Source organism: Xyrauchen texanus, chromosome 30 (genome assembly GCF_025860055.1).
Source record: "Xyrauchen texanus isolate HMW12.3.18 chromosome 30, RBS_HiC_50CHRs, whole genome shotgun sequence".
In the NCBI taxonomy this organism is placed as follows: Eukaryota; Metazoa; Chordata; class Actinopteri; order Cypriniformes; family Catostomidae; genus Xyrauchen; species Xyrauchen texanus.
The window spans coordinates 24,223,053-24,250,267 of record NC_068305.1 but is presented as its reverse complement, the minus strand read 5'-3'; the positions used below and the strand labels follow the sequence as shown (position 1 = coordinate 24,250,267).

The following is a 27,215-nucleotide window of genomic DNA, read 5'->3' as shown; positions in this document are numbered from 1 at the left end:
GATTCATCATGGGCTGTTGCATGAATTCACAAGGCCTGGGACAAATATTTATGGATGGGCCAGCCCCACTCATACATTTGTTAGTTAATTGAAACTCAAGTTTATTTGGTCCCCCTTTTTCAGAGCCCAAGTCAGTGTAAACCCAGTTTTTAGTTCAGTTTATCTGTGGTTATTCAACATTTATAATAGTGTTAAATGAAATCCATGACAAACAACAGTCTATGTGATGCTGTGTGTGAAAAACCTTACCGTGCCTGAATCTTGAAATGGAAATGCTTTAGCTATGAAAGAAAATGTTTCAAATTTACAATCATTTAAGTAACCTATTATTTATTATTAAAATATATATATATTAAAATATTACAGTCATATACTGTAGAGTTTTATTTGACTAATGTTGACAACAAATATCTGAGAACAAAAATAACTATTTGCTCTTGGTTTTGAATGCAATATTACAGGTTATTTCTAATATTAATTAATGAATATAAGTTCTGCATACAGAGTTTTAATATGAGTTTTATAACCAGGTCAGTGGAGAGAGAATAAAAGCTCATTAATAGGGGCCTAGGAGTACAATGCCAATGTGTAAATTCAGATTGGTGATAAGGAACAGCATGTTGAAAATATTTTAACCAGTTGGTGGTGCCAATGTACCAGTAGTGTTTTTCTGAAACAGAAACCAACTGGGTTGATGTAGTCATTTCTTTTTATGATCATTCATTCATTCCTGATTGTCATATAGACACAATGCTGGCTATTTGTTTGCATTCCTCAAATAAAATATTTTTGTATAATAATAATAATTAAAAATAAATAAAATAATTGTGGCCATAGCACAGTAATACTTTAGAGATACAAATACTTTTAGTGGAACAACCTAACTGGTCAGTGAGAGGAATGAAGTATTTGATGCCTGAGTGTGTTAACATACCGCAAGTCTCTGGAAGGTTAGATGCATAGCATATTTAAGCATAGTAATCAGCCAAAAGCATTAGCACACATGCAGTATCCTGAATTGCAAGTTTAAGATAATAACAGCACAACTTGTAAATTATGAATGTCACCAATAGTCCATAGTCATAATGGCATGTTTTGGTCTAATTTTGATCAGAAATTTAGTTTGTTAATCAAACATATCTACCTTCAGATTCATTATATTCATTGTTACTTGCACTGTTTTGAAGCGCCAAACCATTGCCACATAGCTACAAATGAAAACATCTGAGTCACCAAATTGGCCAAGAGGCATCCATCTCAGATGTCATAGGGAAGTGTCTAGCATATGAAAGATTTCAAGACAGCTGCCTCTGGAAATAAGGTCACTCAAACACTAGACCTCATGACGACATTTGAGGATGGGTAGTCAAGTAACATTGGCAGGGTTTTCCCAATAGCGTAGCAACTTAAGCTTTTACAATCATCTTAAATAATGTCGCTCGTTATTTCACGATGGAGTAACGCCTGTTTCCCAAACCAGCACGTAGACCGTTTATTATAATGTAGAACTTAAGTGCTTCATTACGGGAGCTGTCCAGTCCAAAGGTGCTGATCACTTTGGAAAATATGTCCAAAATTTGTCTTCTCAACATGAATGTGGAAATACTAACAAACATGGAAGTTGTTTGTAACATTGTCAAGGCACAGAAATGTATTATCTATTACAGAATTTAATTATAGAAATAAAGATGGCTTTAGTAGGACAGAGTTACAGATGTATCATAGAGATTAATGAAAGTGATGCAATAAATGCATGTATTGTGAATCATAAGCGACTCTCATGTAGCCTAAAGGTTTTTGGCTGGAAACTGAACAAATGCACAAAGAACAGGATTAAAATGACGGGCATCAGTATTGAACTACTCAATATACCTAGCGAAATATTAATAGATCATCTGGCTAGAGTTCAAGGCTCTGTATACTTACTGCCATTATGCATCATGCAATTTGTTATTGCCTTGTAAAAAGACTATAAGTGAGCTGATTTGAACTAGCTATTGGAGGAAGAGGAGGAGGAAGCAAGAAAGGGATTCTCTCATTGCACACTCTTACTCTGATCTCCTTTGTTAACCAATGTTTTATTATTTATTATGGAATATCTATTTAAGTTTTAAACTGCATGGTCACATTGCATTACTCATATCTTCTTAAATAAATAAACAGATGCAAACACAACAGCAAAAATCAAACATGTACATTTTCAAGACATGCAGCAGTGCGTTAACACATGTACACCTGTGTTTATTCTTATTTATGCTACAAAATGTTATAAAAAATGTCTTGTATTGAAAATTCAAGTGTAATATTTTTGATATTGCACATTAATCATTAAATAAAGTGCAGTATTTCTAAATGTGTACATCTGTTTATTATTTATTGCCCATTTAGGGAAATTCCCAAGGATTTGTTTTTATCTTGTCATACACACAAAACTTAGATAATATTGTCCAATACTATGGTAGATCTCATTCTCTTCAAGTTTCTTGGCCCACATGCAAATAAGATCAAGCCACATTTAAACTAGACATGCTCACATAACCATGCTAGCTAAGCAAAGATATTAATAAAGTAATCAGTTTGTTTACACCATGATATAAAATCAAGACCTATGTCTCTTCGTAAAGACAGCACACAGCAGTACATGTGCATTTGAGAAGGAGGACTTCTTAAAGGGCAGAGTTATCCTTCCACACATACACATGTGGCCTCATTATTGATATCCCTTAGAAAGGTAAGTGGACTTCTTAAGTATTAGAATTAGGACAGTTAAAAAAAAAATTGTAAACTAGGGAGCTAGTTGTGTGTAGTTTAATTATAATTTTACTGTAAAATGTATTGTTTTTTAATCAGGGAGTCACCCTTGCAGAGATATTTTCAAGCATTATTCACTGACTGCTATTTAATGCTACATTTGTTTGTGTTTATCAAATTTCTGGGGTATGTCTTGTTGGTATTTTGACTGAGCACTTAACTATTCCAGGTACAAAATGGCAGCTGCCAGAGTGACAATGGCTGCTTTAAGGACAACAAATGATGACCTGGATGACTACAGTGCTTATGCACACATGTCTGAAGAACAGCTGTTGCAGTTAGCTATTGAACGAAGTCTAGCTGATACCAATATGACTCCGTGGCAGAATCGGCAATTCCATGCCCACACACAACTAAATGCCCCCTTAGCTACACGACGGCCACCATGCAACCCTAACCAAACAATTATATCTGTTGCTGCCTCTGCAAACCCTCCCAGGTGACTTTTATCAGGTGTCATATTGCACTACATTATTCAAGTAAAAAAAATATTATTACAAAAATAAACCACTATTAATACTAAGTCTCATTCAAACACTGAAAAACTTTGTTAAATGTCTTCTTTTAGTGAGAAATCAAACATCAACAGAGATACAAGAAACCATATTTTCATAGAAGGCAAAGACAAAGTGATTGCCTGGACAGGGTACAATGGACACCTACGGGTCACAGTGGAGACTATGAAGTGAGTGGCAGAAAAGATCTCTTATATATTTCCTTTTTGGCCAAAACCTTAAGGTATGTGGCTATACAGAAAATAAACTTATACCATGAGAATTATTCACTAGAATAATACTCACTTTTGTATTTGTTCTTTCAGTGATTTAGACCCCTTTCTCTCAGCCATTTGGAAAGGGGATGCAAAGGCTTTAAAAAATATCATTCATTCCACATCTAAAAATCTTGATGAACCCAATAAGGATGACTGGATACCACTTCACGAGTGTGCATACTATGGCCATGTTGAGTGCCTTAAGATTTTGCTTGAAGGTGAGAAATTATTAAATTATGAATTATGTCCATTCAAGGCTCAAGAATCACATTGACAAGAATCATATCCCTGATAGTGTTGTTCAGTATTGCATTTCTCCCACAGCCAGGCCAGATACAATCAACAAACGAACAAAAAATAATCAAACACCACTTCTTCTGGCTGTAAGTCAAAAACACCTTTCTTGTGTCAAACACCTTTTGGAGGAAGGTGCCGATCCCAACCTTGCAAATAACCAGTTCGAGACACCGCTGCACAAAGGTAGGAATTTTCAATCTTGAAAAGTCCAACTGTAGCCTACAACCGAATGGAAAGAGCTCTGAACCCTCACTTTTCTGATTTTTATAGCATGTGAAAAAGCAAGTGAAGAGATCGTGGAACTTCTTTTGAGGTTTGGAGCTTCACCATCCAAAGTCTGTTGTCAAGGTGGGACTCCACTACATGAAGCAGTGAGAAACAAAAACTTAGAGATTTGTAAGATGTTGCTGCTAGCAGGGGCAAAACTCTCCACCAGAAATATTTATGGCATTGACCCTGTGTTTGTGGCTGCTCAGTGTGGCGCTTTTAAGGAGCTTAACTTCCTAATTGTAAAAGGTTAGTATCATTATGACGGTAAGACAATATAATTTGTTGTGATTACTGTACGTTTTAGTCTTGTGATGAAGCATTAACTCTGTTTCATGTTCTGTAGGAGGTAATGTCAATACTGAGGCAAATGATAATGCCTCAGCCTTGTATGAGGCTTCTAAGAATGGTCATGTTGAAGCTGTTGAGATCCTCCTGTCAAGAAAAGCAGATCTTAACAAAGCTAACAAGACTGGATTACTTCCCATTCACATTGCTGCAAAGAATGGTCATGACAGGTTAGTACAGTAACATAACAGTTCATGTAATCTTCAAATACTGGAAAAAATATTGGTTACATTGGTTACTCTCCCGCTGTCACAGTCACAGTGTTTCCAAGGACTCTTATTTTGAAGTATTTTTTGTCTTTTGTCTTCTGTTTCCCCCGGACTATGTTTCCCAGAATGCGCTGCCCTCATCATTGTCACCTGTTCCTGTTTCTGTCATCAGCCCTCTTGTGTATAAATACCCACTAGTTTAGTTCCATCATTGTCAGTTCATATTTGTTGTTAGTTGTAGCATAGTTTATGCTAACCATCTCCAAGCTTTGGTGGCTGATTCCCTAATGTAGTCAGCATTAGTGACCAAGGAGGTGGGATTTCCCCCCTTACGCTGTGAATTATGGCGGGAACTCAGGTTAACAAGCCAGTGCCCAAGGCTGCCACGGTTAACATCCCAGAGCCAATGACTGTAGCCTTGGCCGTCCCAGAGACAATGCCTGTAGCCACGACCTTCCCAAAGCCAATGCCTGTAGACTCGACCGTTCATGTAACAACACTCCCAGCTGTACGGAAAAGGAGGAGAAGAAAAGGACACATTCTTCCCAGTCTCTGCCTGTACTCACGAACACGGAGGTCATTCCCCAGTGTCAACACATGTTCACGACCACGGAGGTCATTCCCCAGTCTCAACAAATGTTCACAACCATGGAGGTCATTCCCCAGTCTCAGCCCATGTTCACAACCAAAGAGGTCGTTCCCCAGTCCTTGCTCATGCTCACAACAACAGAGGTCATTCCCCAGTCTCTGCTTGTACTCACAACCACGGAGGTTGTTCCCCAGATTCTGCCCATGCTCACGACGACGGAGGTCCTTCCCCAGTCTCAGCCCATGTTCACGAACACATGCGAGTCAATGCGAGTGTGCTCTCGACCACAGGAGTCAGTTCCCAGTCATGGCTCTTAGTCACGAGCCTTCCATGGATCTTAGTCCTGAGCCTTCCTCGGCCTCTCCCCTCGAGCCTCCAATGGCTCCGCCTTAGGCTTCGTCCCTCGAGCCTCCCACGGCTCCACTTTCCATGGCTTCGCCCCTCGTGCCTCCCATGGCTCCGCCTTCAAAGGCTTCACCCCTCGAGCCTCCCATGGTTCTGCCTTCCAAGGCTTTGCCCCATCGAGCCCCTCACAGCACCGTCTTCCAAGGCTTCACCCCTCAAGCCTCTCATGGCTCCACCTTCCAAGGCTTTGCCCCTCGAGCCTCTCATGGGTCCACATTCCAAGGCTTTGCCCCTCTAGCCTCTCGTGGCTCCGCCTCCCAAGGCTTCGCACCTCGAGCCTCTCACGGCCCTGCCTTCCATGGCTTCACCCCTCGAGCTTCTCACGGCTTTACTTTCCATGGCTCTGCCCTCAGAGTCTTCCACGGCTTCACCATATATCACAGAAACTCCACCTCCTGACCTGGTCCTTGCCATGTGGATGCCTCACAGGCCTCCTGACCCGGTCCTTGCCCTGTGGCCGCCTCCCAGGCCTCTTGACCCGGACCCTTCCATGGATCCTCCCCAGTCACCTGTTTCCTCCTGCCCTCCTTCACCATAAGGTGCCAGGAGACACCCTGTCACTACATTTCCCAGAATGCACTACCCTCATCACTGCCATCTGTTCCCCATCATTATCACCTGTTCCTGATTCTGTCGTCAGCCCTCTTGTGTATAAATGCCCACTAGTTTAGTTCCATCATTGTCAGTACTTGTTCCTTGTTAGTTGTAGCATAGTTTATGTTAACCCCAACGACTGTCTTGTTTTGTAGTATAAGTCATCGTCTTCTGTGTATCCTCACCTTCTTGTCATTGTCAATTAAAGTATAGCTTGCACTTTGATACCCGCATGTCAGTCTAAACCTGTATGAATTTCTTTCTACCATGGAACACCAAAGGAAACATTTAGCAGAATGAACAACCTGCTCTCCTGAATACAATAAAAGTGGATGGGGACCAGGGGTGGTCAAGCTCCAAAATGGACAATAAAAGCACTTCAAAAAAGTAATCCATGTGCTACATTCAATGTCCTGAGACACTGAGAAAATGAATAATTATTTAAAAAAATGTTGCTTAACAGTCATGGTCACTAATCACTTCCATTGTATGGAAAAGATATGCACATTACGCTATAAATTACACTTTTTGTGTTCCACGTAAGAAAGAATGTCTTATGGGTTTTGAAAAAAATTAGGGTAATTAAATGATTACAGAATTTTCATTTTTGGGCAAATTATTCCTTTAGTAAGGCAGGTTTTTGATTCTTCACTTACAATTCCATGTATTGATTTGTTTTTAAGGAAATAATTACCTCTACTTCTCATCTTCCTCAGCATTGTTGTCATGCTAATCCCTCAAACGAATAGGGAAAAAGTAAGACGTTCTGGCATTAGTCCTATCCATCTAGCTTCAGAACGTAACAGAGATGATGTTCTAGAAACCTTGATTGAGGCTGGATTTGATGTCAACGCCACACTATCAGATGATTGGTCAAAGATGTATGAAGATCGTCGCAGCACAGCTCTGTACTCAGCTGTGGTAAATAGAAACACTGAAGCAGCTACCATGTTATTAGAGGCCGGTGCTGACCCAAATCTTGACATTTTCAACCCCCTGCTAATGGCTGTGAGGAAAGGAAGTATGGAAATTGTGACATTACTGGTTAAGCATGGTGCAAATATCAATGCCCTGCTTCCAACTCATCCCACCAGCTTTCCAGCAGTTTTGGTTTTCTGTGTGAGGCACTTGGCAATGATGAAGTATCTAATGGACAATGGCTGTGATGCACTATCATGTTTTAGCTGTCAATACGGCAGTAATCCTCATCCCCCCTTAAAATTGAGAGGAAATGGAAGAGAATCAATGTATTACTTAAATGATGAACCATCAGACTACTGTGTGCAGGTATATGTTGTTGTTGTTTTAATGGGATGACTGTGATTTTATATTTTGCAATACTTTCTCTTTAGATTTACATTGACTATTTTCTTCAAAATGTTCTTCATTTGTTTTTTTTTTAACAGTTTTGTGAGATAATCTCTGATCCCTCTGTCAGTGACTGGGTGGGGCCCATCATAGACATGTTACTTGACTATGTGGGTAATGTTAAACTCTGCTCAAGAATAAGGGAACACCTGGATAACAACAATGATTGGGCACATATTAAAGAAAAGTCATGTAAGCATACTGTTTATTTCTACAAACTATTACTATAGGAATAGTTCACCCAAAAAGGAAAATTCTCTCATAATTTACTCACCCTCTTGCCATCTCAGAATATTGGGAGTTTGATTTTCTATCTTCTGCGGAACATGAACGATTTTTTTAAGGATGTATGTCCTTTTTGTCCATACAATGTAAGTCAAAGGTGAGCAAATCTTTCAAGCTCACAATAAGATATCATACATAAAAAACTTTCATTGTGTTCCACAGAGGGCATGAGGGTGAGTTAATGATGAGAGAATTATATTTTGGGGTGAACTCTCCCTTTAACTATACTATTCTATCTCTTGATTTGCAGAACTGTCTGATTAATGACACATACATACTGTAAGGCAGCTAAATGAAGTTTGATACCATTCAGAAGTAACCTGAAGTCTTTCTATTTTAGTTCTTCCTTGTACCTTGATGCATCTGTGCAGACTCAAGATTCGTCAACGAATGGAACTCCAAAGACTGAGACTAGTTAATGCTCTTCCTAGGAGACTAATCAAGTTTTTGAGTTATGAACAAGAATAATTCAAAGATATCCTGTGATGAACGGCATACAAATCTTAATTATTTTCAGAGCACGCTGCTTTGAATTTCTTTTTTGTTTGATTTATTTTTAGATTATTTTTAAGGGATCTGAAAATAGCTGGCAAATGCAAATTATTAGTTTTATAATGTATGTAAAGGTAGTTATTCTCTATACACAATTGTATACAATATATAATTATATTCAAATGCACATAAATATGCATTTTATATGCATAAAAATAGCTTTTTAGCTAAATGTAATTTTATCTGTAAAAGTGTATAACAAAATCTACTGGCACACTTATGCTTTTTATAATGAGACTCCAAAATTGATTTTACTGGTTGCCACAACACCTGGGAGTCAAAGTCCAGAACCTTAATTTTTGGTCTTCATAAACTATGCAGTAAACATACAGAAATATTACATATTCAGTAATATTTATACAGAGTTGTAATGCAACTAATCCTTAAGAGAAGGTATTTTCTGCTTTAATGTTTCAAAGATGTACAGAGTACAATTAACTGTAAACTAGTTTTGTAAATTAGTAAACAATAACCATTGTACAGCTTTGTGTAGGGATTAGCTTTAAGCACTAAGCTTTATAAGTATTCCTGTGAATTTCCTGTGTGTTTTCTTTTTGCTTGAGACTTTCTCTGTGGTCTTGCAATCTTGTTATGCTGCATCACAACAAAGTTGTATTAAGTCAATTTGAGAGTTCTTTGGGAGCTCTCACTGTGTGTGAGAGAGTTTGAGTTGCTTAACCGAAAACAGTAGTTGAAGCTCAAAGAAGCAGCACATTAGTGAACCAGTCACAGTAACCATATTTAACCTAAAATAAGAGGTCAAATTGTTCATTGGTAACTGATTGCTGAAAGTCATGTGATGCATTTAAGTTTAATGGCACCTCTCACCTTACAACATTCTTAGATAATACTGCTAACTCATGCAGCTGACTGTGGTTTATATAAGCTCTATAATTAGCCAGTCAGAATTCATATACTTACGCAAGACACATGTAAATATAAACTCTGCCACCACATTGCTGTTAGTCTTTGCTCTGAACTAAAACCAAATATAATCATGTCCTATATAAAATATACATCATTAAATAGACAAATATATTAGATATATTTCAACCTATGAAATATTTTTGTTATATTTTTAACAAAACCAAAACAAAAGGAATGGCAATCAAAAATGCTCGAACTGAGGCAACAAAACACATTACAAAGGTCAAAAAGACCTGAGAAGTTTCTTTACAGCCTGTATATTAAAATTCAACCCTCGTGTCTGTATAAGAGTCTAATTTGTCTCCTTTCTGACCACTGGAAGACCTCATAATGAACAGCAAGAAGACACAGAAGTGCAAATCTACAGTCAACCTTAATTTACTTCACAACCCTCTTGATTATTTGATAATGTTTGTCCAATTAGTCATTAATTATCCTACAATGGCACTAAAAACAGACAAACCGTTATAGCTGACAATACAGAAAGGATGAAAGTTTAAAACCTTGATCATATGTACACTTGACCTTAACACAACAGCTCTGCCTATAAATAAGTAACAGGTATTTAGAAAATGTTATTTCATGTCTTGTTTGTCTCGTAGCCTTGACACGTCTGTAACCTGACACAGCAAATACAGCGTAAGAATTTAACCCAGTTAGGCAATAAAGGCTTCAATAAACAAAACAATATGTTGCAAAATAGACAGATGTAGGAAGGAAAGTATACAAATAACTACCAGATACGTCATACATTTTCATATTACTGAGATGCAATATCCATATATTCTTTTTGTATGTTATAAAATAAAACTAAACATAAGAAATATGCTATATTAAATATTTTGAGCTCAAATATTTCTGGATGCACATTTCTGTTGTTATTGTCATTGCACTAGTACTCTGTCCCACAGGCGGTTTTCATAATCTAGGTCTGCTACCTCTCAAGAGAAGCCATAGCTAAGAGGTTAAAAAACTTGGCACACTGCATGTCACGTGTACTCTCCAGAAGCATCCTCTAAACAGTCGGGTGTTAGGTGACAGTTAAAGGCCTCTCATTGCAGGGAGTTAAAGTTTTCTCAGTGTAAGCAAGTGACAAGTGTGCAACACTGGACATCAAGAAAAACAGATAAACATTTTAATTTTAATTTTTGGAAACCTGATCCAAATTAATAAAGAAAGAAAAACAATTGTGAAGTGGGTAAGTACCAAGTTTTTTTTTTTTTTTGTATGGTGTGATATAAAAGTGATCCTTCAGTAACAGGACATATCTGTACATAAATATTGTATAAGTGTTGAAAGATGCAAAACATCATCATTCATTCAGATATGGTACTGAGTCCAACTCTTCAGTTAAAATGATGTTTCTTTATCTTTTCTCTTTTTTTAATAAAATGAAATGAATGTTTTTTGTTTTGATTGTTTGATTGATTTTTTTTAAAATGCATATAACAAAAGCATTAATTGTGCTGTATGTTGGATGTTGATGGGTAATAAGGTCATTGTGCATGCAGCTGTGACCTTATTGTATCTGTGTTTTATATGCTGAAACATAGGCATGAAATTATACTAAAATGATAATAAAGGTTGCAGATCTTTCAATTAAACATTTGGCCAAAATATGCAGCCAAATATATGATTTGTAAAACAGTATTCAAAGTTACTATGTGCCCTAAATTACCAATCATAGAATAGGAATTTCATAAAATACTGTAGCTAAACTGCATAATTTCCATCAAATGTGTCTGAATTACCATCAAATCACAACACTCAGGGCGAACTTACTAAATGTTTAGTTCTTATTCACTAAACACCCACAATCCATGTTAACCAGGTGTTTAATGCGGAAATAGCACTGTATTGTAATATTTTAGCTGCATTATATATTCAGCGCAAACATTCTTCCTTTCAATGTAAATTAGGCATACTATAGATTACGCCTTGTTCACAAAACACATTGCTATTTGTCTGGAGCAGTAAACGGTGTGCTATTACCATGCTATTAACAGAAATTTGTTTAAAAGAGCCATTTGTTTACATTTTCTATTGATATTAGTGGCAATAATTCATCAAATGTTGCTCAAATGATGCAGAAGAGCATTGTAACTGTGCATTCAGTACTGTGCAAAAGTTTTAGGCAATAAAAACTTGACATAAATGGATGAAAAACTTGTGAAAAACTTACAAAGTGAAGATTTCTTTTAAAAATAATGACATTACATTTACATTTATGCATTTACCAAAGCGACTTACAGAGCCCTTATTACAGGGACAATCCCCCAGGAGCAACCTAGAGTTAAGTGCCTTGCTCAAGGACACAATGGTGGTGGCTGTGGGGATCGAACCAGCATCCTTCTGATTAAAAGTTATGTGCTTTAGTCCACTACACCACCACCAATCCTACATTAATAGTATTCGTTCATCAATTAATGTCATACAAAGTCCAGTAAACAGAAAAAGAGCTAAATTGATATTTGCTGTGAACACTTTTGCCTTCAAAACAGCACCAATTCTCATACTTACACCTGGACACAGTTTTTCTTGGTTGTTGGCAGATAGGATATTCCAAGCTTCTTGGAAAATTCGCCACAGTTATTTTATTTATTTCGGCTGTCTCAATTACTTCTGTCTCTTCATGTAATCCCAGACTGACCCAATGTTTGGTGGGGGGCTTTGTGAGGGCCATGACATCTGTTGCAGGGCTCCCTGTTCTTCTATTCTATTTGCAAAAGTAATGTTTGGGATTATGTATATTTCCTATTGGCACACTAAAGTAGCAGATATAAATAACCATCTTAAGACAAATGATTTTGTGAAACATCTTATGTGCCTAAGACCTTTGCACAGTATGTATGTCCAGTTGAGTGTATGTCCAGCATTCAACAGATCAAATTCAAATGTAAGTATCCTAGAGCATGGTGGTCTGCATTCTCCAAAACCTAGCTCTCAGGACTAATCCGCAAGGTCTGGAATTGTGCAATGTAAATTAATCTCTTCACTTTTGGGGCATGATTGCGAAATTACTTAATTTGCATTATTAAGTAATTTAGGTGCTAAAACAACAGACACTGTGTGCAAAAACAAAACAATTACCCCCTCAGTTGCATCTCTGTTATACAGTGTACTATAATGTATTCGTACTATACATTCACACACTAATTAAGTGTGTTAATGTGTGAAATTAAGTAATATGAATATATTTTGTGAGAAACAGATGACTATATGGCTTCACAATTCAGCTTGACACATGAACGGTTACACCATCCAAGGTACTGTTTGACGATCAGTTGAACTTCACCGACCACATCGCAAAGACAGAATGAACTTTTCATTGTACAATATTAGAAAGATCAGACTATTTTTATCTGAGCATGCTACATAACTCCTTGTCTAAGCTCTTGTTATATCAAGACTGGACTACTGCAATGCTCTTCTGGCAGGGTTCCTGCATAAACAATCAAACCTCTGCAACTGATCCAGAACATATTGGCACATTTGGTCTTCAACAAGCTCAAGTCTCACTGCATTGGTTGCAGTGGTTGCTCAGGTCAAGTTCAAGACACTGATGTAAAAAAGTATTCATAATTTACAGATTTTGCTGTTTCTGAAGGAAAATGGTACTTTAATTCACTAAAGTAGCATTCAACTGATCACAAAGTATAGTCAGGGCATTACTGATGTAAAAAACAGCATCATCACTATTTGAAAAAAGTAATTTTTGATCAAATCTAGACAGGCCCCATTTCCAGCAGCCATTACTCCAACACCTTATCCTTTAGTAATCATGCTAAATTGCTAATTTGGTACTAGAAAATCACTTGTCATTATATCAAACACAGTTGAAAGCTATTTGGTTTGTAAAATGAAGCTTAACATTGTCTTTGTGTTTGTTTTTGAGATGCCACACTATGCAATAGACTGGCATGTCTTAAGGTCAATATTAGGTCAAAAATGGCAAAAAATAAATCAGTCAATTATTGTTTTGAGGAATGAAGGATATACAATGCTTGAAATTGCCAAAAAAAAAAAAAAAAAGATTTCATACAGAGGTGTACACTACAGTCTTCAAAGACAAAGGACAACAGTTCAAACAAGGACAGAAAGAGATGAGATGGCCATATGTACAACTAAACAAGAGGATAAGTATATCAGAGTCTCTATTTTGAGAAATAGATGCCTCAGATGTCCTCAGCTGACAGCTTCATTGAATTCTAACCACTCAACACTAGTTTCATGTACAACAGTAAACAGAAGACTCGGGGGTGCAGGCCTTATGGGAAGAATTGCAAAGAAAAATAATAAAAACAAGTAACCCCCCCATATTTATATCATGATCAATGGAAACATGTAGATGCTTCATGCTGCACCCCCCCATTTCATTCCCAATTTACACCATATGTATGCAATGCTACTGTGTGACATGTTTGCCGAGTAGCTCTCTTTCATTATGTAATTAATTTGTTTTTATTGTCTTAAGATCCAAAATCCATCATGGCAGCTGCCAGTGTGTCCATGCTGGGTACCACAGGCACCAGTATAGAATTTACTGACTACAGTCTTTACAGCACCTTGTCTGATGATGAGCTCTTACAACTGGCAGTTGAGCGCAGTCTTTCTGATGCCCATAGCTCTGCTTCTGGGACTGAAACCACAAAGCCCTCTACTGTTGTGAACAGACCAGCATTTTCCCGCCCAGTTCCACTATCACGTCGTCCTCAGCAGCAGCAGCAGCCTGCACCAGGTGCATGCCCTGCCAATCCCCCAAGGTACAAAGTTACATTCATGTCTCACTAATATTGGTTCTCATTCACTACATATTGCATATGTATTTATATATATATATATATATATATATATATATATATATATATATATATATATATATATATATATATATATATATTGTGCACAACAGGTGCGTTCGCACATTACTTTGTTCTAATTTCTAATTTTGATGAATCAGCATAATTCTAAGGGGCATGTACCCACAGTTAGATTTGCATTATACACAATCACATATCTTTGCACTCTTTAAAGAAATACTCTCATCTGAGAGCAAGCACAGCAAGATCTTTGTGTAATGCCAAGTGTGTCATAACAAAACAGTTGAAAAACAATAAACACATTTTACAAAGTCTTAGAAAACGCAGAACCTTTCCCAACAAAACAAATGTGCTACTCTGAAGTAGGACTTATTGTAAGGTAATCTTTGGTCTATGAAGATGCATTTCCTTGAGCATTAGTGTATTTCACAATGTAAAACAGAGAAAGAGGTTTGATCGTATCAAAACACACTTGTTAATGTGTTGCCATTTGAAAATTCCAGTCATGCTTTGATGATGCAGCTGAAAAGGGAGGGTCACAATATCACTTACAGATGCATAGCAAATTCTCAGATGGCTGACACAACTGCTTCACACCTGTTCCTCTTCATTTAATGGCAACAGATAACATTTGAAAAAGGTCCAAGTGGAGCACTGCAAGAAGTTCACATGCCACCATGTATAAAAATAAAGACACTATACTTTACTGTGCCGAAATCCACTTGTTTGGATTTTCCCAGTAATCTGACCTTGAAGACGTAAACTCTTCCAGAACACATCCAATGATGCCCTTGGGCCCATCACTGGAAGTCAAAAAATCTCTTTATATCTATGGAATACAATATATATTAATATTTGCCCCCCTGGAGTTGATTTTCAGGGATATTTTTTAACCAAAAAAAACTGGCATACAGTGCATCCGGAAAGTATTCACAGCGCTTCACTTTTTCCACATTTTGTTATGTTACAGCCTTATTCCAAAATGGATTAAATTAATTATTTTCCTCAAAATTCTACAAACAATACCCCATAATAACAACGTGAAAGAAGTTTGTTTGAGATCGTTGCAAATCTATTAAAAATAAAATAAATATTTTTGGGCAGTTTCTCCCATTCTTCTATGCAGGACCGCTCAAGCTCCAACAGGTTGGATGGGGAACGTCAGTGCACAGCCATTTTCAGATCTCTCCAGAGATGTTCAATTGGGTTCAAGTCTGGGCTCTGGCTGGGCCACTCAAGGACATTCACAGAGATGTCCCGTAGCCAATCCTTTGTTATCTTGGCTGTGTGCTTAGGGTCGTTGTCCTGTTGGAAGATGAACCTTTGCCCTAGTCTGTGGTCCAGAGCGCTCTGGAGCAGGTTTTCATCAAGGATGTCTCTGTACATTGCTGCATTCATCTTTCCCTCGATCCTGACTAGTCTCCCAGTTCCTGCTGCTGAAAAACCACCACAATTCACCAACATTTGATTCAAAACGAGGCATTGGGCACAAATAGGAGGGTGAAGGTAAGGTGTGTGCACAGGGATGTTCATGATTATCCTTTGGTTACCCTCATCATTCAATTCCATAGGAAAAAGCATTGAGTTAAGGCTGCGGTTTGTCCCCACCTGTCCACTAATCTTGGAAATGAATTGGCAAGCATTTACTGCTTTATTGAGGAAAATTTGTGTGGGTGGGTCCTGTAACAAAGTGTCTCGGTGTGTGGTTTGAGATTCACTGGCTGGGGAGGTGGAGCCGGGGCCATCTACGTCAGCTCCACGTCAGGATGACCTGGATTCCCAGCAGGGGATATCCCTCTGGAGCAGCTATGATATGAGATCCTTAGGCACACCTTTGATCAGGTGAGAGCTGTTGGGAAATGTTATTCCAGGTGGCTCATTATAATTTGATGGCAGGACACTTGGGAAAGTGAAAAACACTGAACCGTATAATGGCTATTTCTATTGGCCGGGCATTCGCGGGGAAGTGTTGAGCTGGTGAATCCAACGGCTACCTCAAAGCACCGTTTTGCACTCTGCCACTAATCGAAGTCCCTTTGGAAAGAATTGGCATGGACCTCGTCAGGCCATTAGAATGGACAGCATGCAGTCATCACTTTGTATTAGTTCTGGTGGACTATGCAACAAGATATCTGGAAGCAGTGCCTCTGCGTAACATCTCAGCAAGTATTGTTGCGGAGGCACTCTACTTAAAATTCTCCTGAGTGGGGATTCCAAAAGAAATCCTCACTAATCAAGGCACTAAATTTGTCACCTACACTATGCTAACTGTACAAATTATTGGGTATTAAATCAATTTGCACCAGTGTTGGTTGGTGGCACGATTTAATAAAACCCTGAAAAATATGATTCGTAAGTTCATGCTCAAAGGCTCGAACCCCTGTTATTTGCAGTTTGAAAGGTTCCCCAAGCCTCCACAGGGTTTTCCCCATTCGAGCTGCTGTATGGGCATCGACCGTGCAGCGTGCTCAACGTCATGGGGGAAGCTTGGGAGGAGGGACCTTCAAACAGTTAAAACAAAATAAAAAATTTTCTTGATCAAAACTCCACACTTTGTGTCAACTAAAACAGGAGAATTAGCTCCAAGCTCAAGAACGTCAAAGCCGATTATATGACAGGGGAGCTTAGTTACGGGAATTTGCACTGGGAGACAAAGTGCTTAAATTACTCCCAACATTGAGCTCCAAATTGCTTGCCAAGTGGCAAGGACCCTTTGAGGTCACACGAGTGGGATATCTCGATTAGGCGGTAAAACTAAGAGATAGGGGGTGATACACGTCAAATATACAATATCTTCCTCCTAAAATTGTTCCAGAGAGGGCAGAGCTCGGTCTTGAGGTGAACTTAAAAGCCAATCATATCAACCCGGTCACTTGTGGGGACCACCTCTTACCGTCACAGAGATTGCCAAGTTGCAAAAATTATTTGCAGATGTGTTCTCACCTCTACCTGGTCGTACAAACCTCAAACAGCACCACATCAAGACTATGCACAGGGTAGTAGTACGTAGTCATCTCTACCGTCTTCCCGAGCACAAGAAAAAAGTAGTTTGGGAAGAATAAGATGCAATTCTCTATATGGGAGTTATAGAAGAATCCCACAGTGATTGTTCCAGCCTGGTTATTTTAGTCCCTAAGTGTGACGGGTCATTGTGGTTCTGTGTGAATTATAGGAAAGTCAATGTGGTGTCTAAATTTGACGGATACCCAAAGCCACGTATTGATGATTTGCTCGATCGGTTGGGCACAGCTCAATTTTACTCAACACTGGATTTGACACTGGTTATTGGCAGATCCCCTGAATGTCGATGTCTCGTGAAAAAATGGCGCTCCACACCGTTTGGTTTACACCAATTCGTGACCCTTCCATTCCTTTTTTTTGGGTCCCAACTACATTTCAGCACCTTATGGACCGAGTCCTCAGACCACATTCTGCTTACGCCACTGTCAATTTGGATGACATCATTATATACATTGGCGATTGACAGCAGCACATGCAGCATCTGAGGGCTGTTCTGAGGTCTTTGCAATGAGTGGGACTCACAGCAAACACTAAAAAGAGCACAATTGGACGGGTGGAGGTATGGTATCTGGGATTCCACTTGAGTCATAGGCAGGTGCATCCCCATATTGATAAGATCACAGTGATTGAGACATTCCCAAGAACCAAGACCAAAAAAGAGGTGAGACATTTCCTGGGGCTAGCTGGCTACTATAGAAGGTTTGTGCCTAATTATTCGGATGTCACCAGCCCGCTGAAAGATCTCACTAGAAAGGGAGCTCCAGATCCAGTCCAGAGGACGGAGCAGTGTCAACAGGCATTTACATAGGTAAAAGCTGCACTTTGTAGCAGACCATTTTTACAGGCATCTAATTTCTCTCTCCCATTTGTTTTACAGATGGACACTTCGGACAGGGGGCTGGGGTGGTGCTCTCGCAGGAAGTGGAGGATGAGGACCGACCAATGCTGTACATTAGTCGCAAGCTATCGCTGAGAGAGGTTAAGTACAGAACTATTGAGAAGGAATGTCTGGCGATCAAATGGGCTGTTCTTACCCTCCGATACTACCTGTTGAGATGGGCCTTCACCCTCTGTTTTGACCACGCACCACTCCAGTGGCTCCACCGCATGAAGGATGCTAACGCGAGGATCACCCATTGGTATCTGGCTTTACAACCTTTTAAGTTCGGGGTGGTCCACAGACCGGGGGCACAGATAACTGTTCTGGGGCTGGATGGCTCCCTGGCCTGGCTGTGGGGGTATGTGGAGGTTGGGGCATGTTTGAGTGTTTGTCTGGAGAGAGAGCAATAAAGATTCACACCTGAAAGTGATGAAGACTGTGCTGAAAAGCAGTATTTATCTATGGAGTGTGAAAATAAAACCCATCGTTGGAGTTTAAGTTTCTGTTCTCTGCTTCCTCCTTGACAACATATATTGAACCTTTTTACAGTCATCCTCTAAAAGGTTCAGTGGTGAAATGAGTCCAGTGATTGTGCAATCACTAGTAAATTAATGAAGCATAGTAACACTTATCCAAATATATCTAAACACATTTCTTTTCTCCAAAAGAGAACTAACAAATCCAGAGGCTGTGTTCTCAGAGAGTCACTTCACTACTGGCAATGGCAAACGCATGGTGGCATACCTAAGACATGATGGCACTATGCAGGTCACACCTGAGCCCGAGGAGTGAGTAATGTAATCTCCCAAATGTGTCACATGAACACAAAAGAGTTTATTATGTTGTATATGAGAGGTACATTGAACATCCTCTCATCTGCAACACTTCCAAATAAAAACATTTTCTCTTGTAGGGGGATGGAGCCAATTGTTAAGGCTATTTGGGAAGGAGATGTTGGAACAGTGAGACTACTGGTTAAGAAACCCGAGTGCAGCCTCCTTACACCAAATAAATATGGATGGATTCCTTTGCATGAGTCGGCATATTATGGACAAGATCAATGTATCAAAATTCTCCTAAAAGGTAGAGTGCTATTCCCACTCATTTGAGAATTACTCTATCGAACATTATTAAGTGACCTCTAACACATAGCTCATGCTTTGTTTATGATCCCTATTCTCAAAGCTCAACCTGGGATGATTAATCAGCGCACTTTAAAGGAACAGACTGCTTTAATGTTAGCTGTGACCAGGGACCATCTTGCATGTGTGGAGTCTCTTCTTGAGAAAGGGGCTGACCTTGATATTACCAATAATGACAACGAGACTCCACTTTACAGAGGTAATATTGTAAAAATATATATTTGGGTGAATTCACCCAAAACTGTGAATTTTACTCACCCTCATGTTTTTCCAAACCAGTCTGAATTTCTTTTTTTCTGTGGAACACAGAAGAAGCTGTATTTAAATCCCAGCCATTATTAATTTTCATTGCACATTTTTTTCTCCATAAAACAAAAGTGAACAGTGATAGCTCATAACAACTTAGCCCTGATCTTTAACCACTTGGCTACACCAACACATTTTATTTGAATTCTTATAAAGATCTTTTATTCTTTCCCTTCATTTAAAATGTCCTTCAGTGGTGTGATGGTAATGTTATAAATTCTAAACATATCTGTAGCTTGTGAGAAGGAGAACCCTGCAATGGTTGCCATGCTACTGAACTATGGTGCCTCGGTGAATAAGAGCTGTATTCAAGGCTGGACTGCTCTGCATGAGGCTGTGTGCAGGGACAATGTGGAAATCTGTGAGATGCTGGTTAAAGCTGGAGCCAAAGTCAGCATATCCAATATGTACGGAATCACACCTATCTTTGTAGCAGCCCAAAGTGGAAAAGTGGATGCACTTCGCTTCCTTTTAAAAAATGGTAACAAACATTTCATTGTCATGGTTTGCATGCAGGGTTGTCTTTGACTTGAACTTAGAAAGTCCATCAACAAAATCCATCTGTTCCTTCAATTGTGGGTTGACATTTTGGCTATTTGTAATTTAGATTATAGACTTCTTCTTACTTTTTAATACATGAATTTAGTGGAAAAGATCGACATTTCGGCACACAGGCCTTCCTTAGTGCCATTTTCCCTTAGTTCATGTAATACAAAGTAACAGAAGTCTCTATCATACGAGTGTGGATCATTACTTTATTGTATTATGAATGTCACAATAAAAAAGCAGTAAAAGACAAGAGAGTGCTATGTAAAAATAAGTGTTGGACTGATTTACATTTTGGCTACACATCTGCTTGTCCTGTTCTGCATTTTATTTCTTTATCAGGTGCAGATCTCAACAGTCAGGCTGCAGATGGAGCCACAGCACTGTATGAGGCCTGTAAGAATGGTCATGAGGACATTGTAGAATTCCTTCTATCTAAAAATGCAGACACCAACCAGCCTGGAAAAACAGGACTGATGCCAATCCATATTGCAGCTCAGCGTGGCAGTGATGGGTATGCAGAATTTAATAATCAATTCATAATTGTAGGTGATGTGGGAGAAATTTCTAATGTTCTCAGGTCATAATTTTCTAAATAACTTTTGAATATGCTGAGGACATTGATTCTTTAGTGTTTAGGTTTAATACATCTCATTATCTTGCATTAATTTTCAGCAGAGACCTCCTCACTTACAGGTGTACCAACAAAAGTGCAATGAAGTACGTCTCAATGGCTGCTTTAAAGCTTTGCTGTAGCAACAGGGTGCTAACCTGTAACTTTGATTTGAGATGTTTGACTTTGTAACAACCAGTATTTGGAGCAAATATTTTTACTTTCAAAATAAAAAACTAATCTAAACTAAAACTATTCGTCCCATACCATAATTCTTGGTAGCATGAAAAATTCCTTTAAAACGTCATTATCATTAAACACTGTATACCAACCAGCTTCTTAGAGATGTACATGCATAATTAGTCTTCTTCTGAAGACATAATTGTCACCAAACTGTGTCAAATACTAACATGATATCTGTAAGTGTGCTTTGTCACACTTAAAGGAATAGTTCACCCAAGAAATGACAATTCTCTCATTTACTCACCCTCATGCCATCCCAGATGTGTATAACTTTCTTTCTTCTCCTCAACACAAAGATTTTTTTTTGTGAAGAATATTTCACACATTGGTATTATTCATGCATATTGCCACCTACTGGGCAGGGAGAGGAATTTATAGTGAAAAAGGACTTAAATATGTATCTGTTTCTCACCCACAACTAGTATATCACTTCTGAAGATATGGATTAAACCACTGGAGTCTAATGGATTATTTTTATGCTGTCTTCATGAGCATTTTGGATCTTCAAAACGTTAGTACCATTCACTTGCATTGTGAGGACCAACAGAGCTTAAATATTCTTCTAAAAATCTTCAATTGTGTTTTGCTGAAAAACAAAAAAGTCATACATATCTGGGATGGAATGAGGGTGAGTAAATTAAGAGATAATTCTACACTTAAAGGGATAGTTCATTTAGTCATTTAGTAACCCCCATGTTGCTGCAAAGCTATTTCACTTTCTCTCTCTTGTGGAATGCAAAAGGAGATGTGAGTGAGAATGTTATTCAAAGTCACCATTCATTGCATCTTTCACTTTCATTGCATCTTTTTCCATGAAAGTGAATGGTGACTGAGTTTCTCATTCTACCTAAAATCTCCCTTTGTGATCCACAAAAGAAAAAGTCATAGGGGTTTGAAACCACATGAGGGTAAGTAAATGCTGACAGAATTTTCATTTTGAGGAGAACTCACCCTTTAAGCATACACAAGGCAATCAGATAATACACACAATCACGAAACTTCTCACTTTCAGGTTAGTTTCCATGCTGATCCCAGCCACGAGCAAAGCCAGAGTGCGGCGTTCCGGGATCAGCCCCCTGCATTTAGCAGCAGAGCGCAACCGAGATGACGTTCTTGAGTTGCTGATTGAGGCCGGCTTTGATGTCAATGCCCTGTTGTCTGAGTATCGCTCTAAAATGTATGAAGATCGACGCTGCACAGCACTCTATTTCGCTGTCATAAACAACAACATCGAGGCAACCACCATGCTACTGGAGGCTGGCGCTAATCCAAACCTGGACACGTTCAACCCACTCCTGGTAGCCCTGAGGCAGGGTTGCATGAAAGCAGTGACTTTGTTGGTGGAACATGGTGCTGATGTCAATGCCAGCATACCAACTCATCCAACCACCTTTCCAGCCTCTCTTATGTTCTGCATGAAGTACCTGACCTTATTGAAGTATCTGATGGATAATGGCTGTGATGCCTTGTCATGCTTCAGTTGTGTTTATGGCAGCAATCCTCATCCACCTATAAAGGCGACAGGTAATCAGAGGCATAACAGATATGAAAGTACAGAGAAGACCTGCGTTCAGGTAGGTGGTTTGAAGCACACAAATTACACAAGTGATTGTTTTTGTTCTTTTAATTGTTATGTATTGCTGGGGCCTTAAACATTTTTTAGGCCAAGGGCCCCTGGTGGAGAGACAGAGCAGGGAACCCCGGTTACATATAGTATTGTATAAAATCTTGTGTTGCATTATGATGCGTATAGTCCCATATTAATATATTTTACATACTTAGTTATTATGCTTATTTTGCAAAGACAAAAAAGACATTTGATTGTGGCAAAGACCACAATCAATATTGAGGTACAGAGTCGTATAATTGAACATCAATTTTTTTATTTGACTTACTTTCACTGAACTTTACTTTAAATTTACTTTAATTTGACTAGTTCTGTGAGATGATCTCCACAGACAATTACTCACTTTGGGCAGGACCGATTATAGATGTGCTACTTGACTATGTTGGTGATGTGAAACTCTGTGCAAGACTCACTGAATATCTGGACAGTTACCCTGACTGGAATTGCATCAAAGAGAAAGCAAGTATGTGCACCCAAACATCTTAACATACCTATTGCTCCAATTATTCACATATGTGCAAATGATTTCAGTCACCTGTGTATTCATTTGCTGGTTCTGATTGCAGCACCTCCACGCCCACTGATGCAGCTCTGCAGACTGAAAATCCGCAAACTGCTTGGGATCAACAGACTGAAGAAAATAAACAAGCTGCCAGTTCCTCCAAGGCTGATCAAATTCCTAAATCATCAAGAACGAGAACAGGCCTACTTTTCAGTTTGACTGTCAATACAGAGAGAATAAAGTTAGAAAATTAAATGCTTCTGTTTGCTGAACTTGCTCTAAGCCAGAGGTTTTCAATTGGAGAGGCGTGGGGAGAAAAACCCATAAAGGTTCACATCTGTCCTGCTAGCTTGTTATGTTATGCATATGCGTGTTGCAAAATGGATTGCTTTGTAGTGTCTACAATACACTTTTACAATTACAGAAATCTGAAAGAATTCAAACACAAAAGAGAGTAATCCAGACTTTTAGCTCTATTAATACTAAGGTGACTGAAACATCATATCGCATTGCTTTACATACAGGACTGAGTTTCCCCACCTCTCTCGAAAGGCTATGAAAGTCCTCACCCCCTTCACCTCCACTTACTTATGTGAGTGCAGGTTTTCCGCTTTGACCCTGCTTAAAAGCAAATACCGATCAAGGCTGCAGGTGGAGGATGATTTATGTTAATTCTAGGGCTGTCAATTGATTCAAATTTTTAATCGAATTAATTACATGGTGTCCCGATTAATTAATCACGATTAATCGCATATACAAATATTTGCTGAGAAAGCCCATCATATAATATTAATTCAATATATAATGATTATACATATTTATATCAATATATAATTATACATAGTTATCTTTAAATATAAAAAATATATATATATATATATATATATATATATATATATATATATATATATATATATATAAATATTCAGATAATTAAAATGCATTACATTCTTGTAGAAGAAGAGTTAATCATTGATAAGACAATACAAAAAGCGGCTTTAGAATACAATGTATTGTTTACTACCATATTATTGAACATAAGTCAATCATTGGCACACAGTTCAAAGCAATCCATTTCACAAGTGAATTTGTCAATCAGATGGAGATTTATTATGAGGGCTTGTTTAAGGATCCGTCAAATTACACCTACATCAGAAATGCTTGTGTAGCGTTTCGGGTGTGTTGCGTCATAAACATAAAATGTTTAAGTCACTGTGTCAAGCTAAATATAGTTTAATACTCAATCTTTAAACAAATCTTGAGATCCCTTAGATTGCATTTGCACTCCTTCGAGTGTTTTGAACGCAAGAACGAAACGCATGTAGGTTTTTCCACTTACTGCCCTCTGGAGTAAACAGGTGGTACTACAAGCTTGCATTTCTCAGGAATCTTCTTTATTATGGCCTGTGGGTATGCGATTAATTGCGTAAATGTTTTTAACGCGATATTTTTTGTTAAATTAATCGCACTGAATTAACGCATTAAATCGACAGCCCTAGTTTTTTTCTTTTCTACTGTGCAGCCTCACATCGATCACATGTGTGCATCAAAAAGTCAAGACTCGTTGTTCCCACTGATGTAGAGGTGATGAAAATGATGAGACAAAATCGGCATGGAAGTGATTTTTATGCATTTGATACTGTGACAAAACAGCGCTGTCCATAGCTGATGTTGTTTGATGTTGATTTATTATTTTTATTTAATTGGCTGAAGAAAATAGAAAATAGCTCTTATTCAATTGATATAATGTTAGTAGCCTCAGCCTGTGGCTGTTAATGAACATGTTTCCAGTTGAGTTATTTGACGAGGGTCGAGGGTTATCTGTTCATTGATCAGAAACTAGAGCTGTCCATCATGCTGATTTCATTTTATGTCTGATTTCGTTGGCTGTTTGGTTATAGGGCTGTTGAGAATACTTAAAAATTTTTGACTGTGGAGGATTCTGTTCAGAAGGCTAATTTTAACAGTTTCCCAATTGCTTGAATGTGGTAAAAATGTGTTGCAAAGTATGTGTTTACAATATGTTTTAAAAAGAAAGACAAACATGTTTGAATTTTTTTTTTTTTAAATATAACCCATTTCAAAATTAAACAGAATTTAAAATGTTTATCTTAATTCAATAAACTAATTTTGAGTGAACATAGCCTAGTAGTACCAATAATAACAGCCTAAATGGGGGGTGTGGGGCACGGCTGTCTTCAAGTTCTCTAGGGGGAGGCTCACTTTCACCCAATTTGAAAACCCCTGCTCTAAACTATTAGGAATTAAATGGCATTTACTGTACATTTTCATATAATATTTGCACAAATACAACAAAAAAATTGCTTAAAGGTCACAAACGCTTTTGTAATTGTCAGACCTATACAACATTTAGGAGTCAGGTGTTAAATAGATGAATTAAATCGGAATGTAGTACTTTTATTTGTATATATACACACACTATGCTTATTTGGAAAAAAAAAATACTTCTTGATATGTGGGGTGGCATTGATAACATAACGGACTCTTTGGAAAAATAAATAAGTAATTGTTAGTATTTGCAATGCCATAGATATGTATTTTTACTCCTTTGTATTGTATTTTTTAATAGGTTTCTTATTTTTACAAGATTTTATTGTAGTTAAGTAAATTATCGTTTTTCTGTGTTTTGCAGTTTTGTTTGTTCGTGAATAATAAAGTTTGACAAGTTATCATAATCATGCAACAACAAAAGCCAACACTCAGAGATTAGGTCACATTTTTCAAACTATGACATCCATGTATATCTTTTAATTGGCACGATTCAGTCTGTAATTTTTCTTTAATAAAAAATATCTGTTCCAACCATTTTTAAATGGCAAATGTTCCCAAATATGTTGCTCACATATTGTGCGTTTTTCAAGATGGATTATTCTTACTTGCTCCCTAAGCAAGGTTGTTTAATTGGCTGATCAACACTGGTACCATCCAATTATCTGGATGTGGTATCATACAGATTCTGTTATGATGTATAAATTGGGGATAAAGCACATTATATGATTTGATGTGGAAACATAGAATTACTGATGGGAGGTCAGCTCAAATTCGTTTTAATACATACATTTAAATTTTATCAAATTATTGGCCTGATAAAGACAGGAAGAAGTGGGCCCCCAAAAGTGTGTTATTTCGCGCTTGACAAGTTTTAAGTGTTAAAAATATTGACTAGCTGAAGAACTTACATTACCTACATATTTACACATTGAACAACCCTGTTCACACGGTATAGTGTGGAATGGTTGGAAAGCTTCATGACTTGCAAAACAAGTAAACAAACTGTGCAAAGTCTGAAAGCATAGTTGGCATCAGTTGGCCCCCTGGTGTCTGTAAGTGGACGAGAGGCTAAATAAATAATACAGACAGACAAATTTCAAAAATAATTTACTTTGCAAAACTTTAGATTACTTTAAATAATAATAAAAAAGGGTTCCACTCTCCAGCCTGTGTCTTTAGGGCAGTGGTGGGCAACAATTTTGGTAAATGGGCCACATCAGGCTTTAAGTAGCGCATAGCACATTCACATTGTATTCCTTTTGTGATACAATGTTCCGCATTGATTGCTTTTGTATCTTTTATGCCCAGAAATAGTTGTGTACTCAATATTCTGAAGTGTATATGTGACCAATGGGACTATCTTGCAATTGCTTTAAGTATTGTATTGCTATACAAAGGTAGCTACTTTTCTATCAGGCATTAAAAAATGGAATAATTATTATTATAAATTATTTCTTTTACCATCTTTACTTCCCTGTTAATTTATTATTTAAAAATTGTTATTATTAAAAAGAAATACGAAATTTATAGAAATTTTTATATTTGTCGCAAAGCGGGCAAGTTTACTTATTTTATTCTCAAAATATTACCTGTTTACACTTTAAAAGGGTCAATGGTTTGACTTTCTATTCAGCACACAACTGAATAAAACAGGCTGCATGATGCATGCAGCATGAAGCATTTGTTTCCCATTTATATATAAATATTGGTGGCATAAATATGTATTCCCCCTGGAATCTACACCCCTGTCTGTAACTGAAAACTATTGATTTTGAATGATGCTGCATCTGTACCACTTG

General features: G+C 37.9%; 2 protein-coding genes across 8 annotated transcripts; both read left to right on the top strand.

The window, feature by feature from the left end:
- The first annotated feature begins 2,614 nt into the window (after positions 1–2,614).
- Positions 2,615–8,434, top strand: asb2a.2 (ankyrin repeat and SOCS box containing 2a, tandem duplicate 2). Its single transcript, XM_052098685.1, has 10 exons — positions 2,615–2,731; positions 2,981–3,250; positions 3,380–3,496; positions 3,632–3,801; positions 3,908–4,063; positions 4,151–4,396; positions 4,494–4,665; positions 7,009–7,579; positions 7,699–7,852; positions 8,286–8,434. Exons 2-10 carry the CDS (start codon positions 2,988–2,990, stop codon positions 8,411–8,413), a joined length of 1,977 nt encoding a protein of 658 aa, XP_051954645.1. The 5' UTR covers positions 2,615–2,731; positions 2,981–2,987; the 3' UTR covers positions 8,414–8,434.
- Positions 8,435–10,482: 2,048 nt separating this feature from the next.
- asb2a.1 (ankyrin repeat and SOCS box containing 2a, tandem duplicate 1) lies at positions 10,483–23,958 on the top strand. 7 transcript variants are annotated; one of them, XM_052098682.1, is made up of 11 exons: positions 10,483–10,622; positions 13,899–14,187; positions 18,814–18,933; positions 19,059–19,228; positions 19,331–19,486; positions 19,829–20,074; positions 20,482–20,653; positions 20,815–20,859; positions 22,008–22,569; positions 22,932–23,085; positions 23,189–23,958. In XM_052098682.1, the coding sequence occupies exons 2-11, from the start codon at positions 13,913–13,915 to the stop codon at positions 23,341–23,343; spliced, it is 2,055 nt and encodes a 684-aa protein (XP_051954642.1). In that variant the 5' UTR covers positions 10,483–10,622; positions 13,899–13,912; the 3' UTR covers positions 23,344–23,958. The 7 variants fall into 7 exon arrangements, 6 of the variants coding, with proteins under 6 accessions (XP_051954642.1, XP_051954638.1, XP_051954640.1 ...); XM_052098678.1 differs by lacking the exon at positions 10,483–10,622 and adding an exon at positions 18,143–18,503 and having other exon boundaries at positions 14,053–14,187; XM_052098680.1 differs by lacking the exons at positions 10,483–10,622; positions 13,899–14,187 and adding exons at positions 14,390–15,750; positions 18,143–18,503.
- The last annotated feature ends 3,257 nt before the right edge of the window (positions 23,959–27,215 follow it).

Bases quoted from the DNA above. Each gene is read 5' to 3' on its own strand.
- asb2a.2 (XM_052098685.1), top strand. From the start codon at position 2,988: ATGGCAGCTGCCAGAGTGACAATGGCTGCTTTAAGGACAACAAATGAT. The intron at 3,251-3,379 runs GTGACTTTTATC...GTCTTCTTTTAG, and splicing joins GCCTCTGCAAACCCTCCCAG to TGAGAAATCAAACATCAACA. The intron at 4,397-4,493 runs GTTAGTATCATT...CATGTTCTGTAG, and splicing joins TAACTTCCTAATTGTAAAAG to GAGGTAATGTCAATACTGAG.
- asb2a.1 (XM_052098678.1), top strand. From the start codon at position 18,208: ATGCTGTACATTAGTCGCAAGCTATCGCTGAGAGAGGTTAAGTACAGA. The intron at 20,075-20,481 runs GTAACAAACATT...TTTCTTTATCAG, and splicing joins TCGCTTCCTTTTAAAAAATG to GTGCAGATCTCAACAGTCAG. The intron at 20,860-22,007 runs GTACGTCTCAAT...TCTCACTTTCAG, and splicing joins ACCAACAAAAGTGCAATGAA to GTTAGTTTCCATGCTGATCC.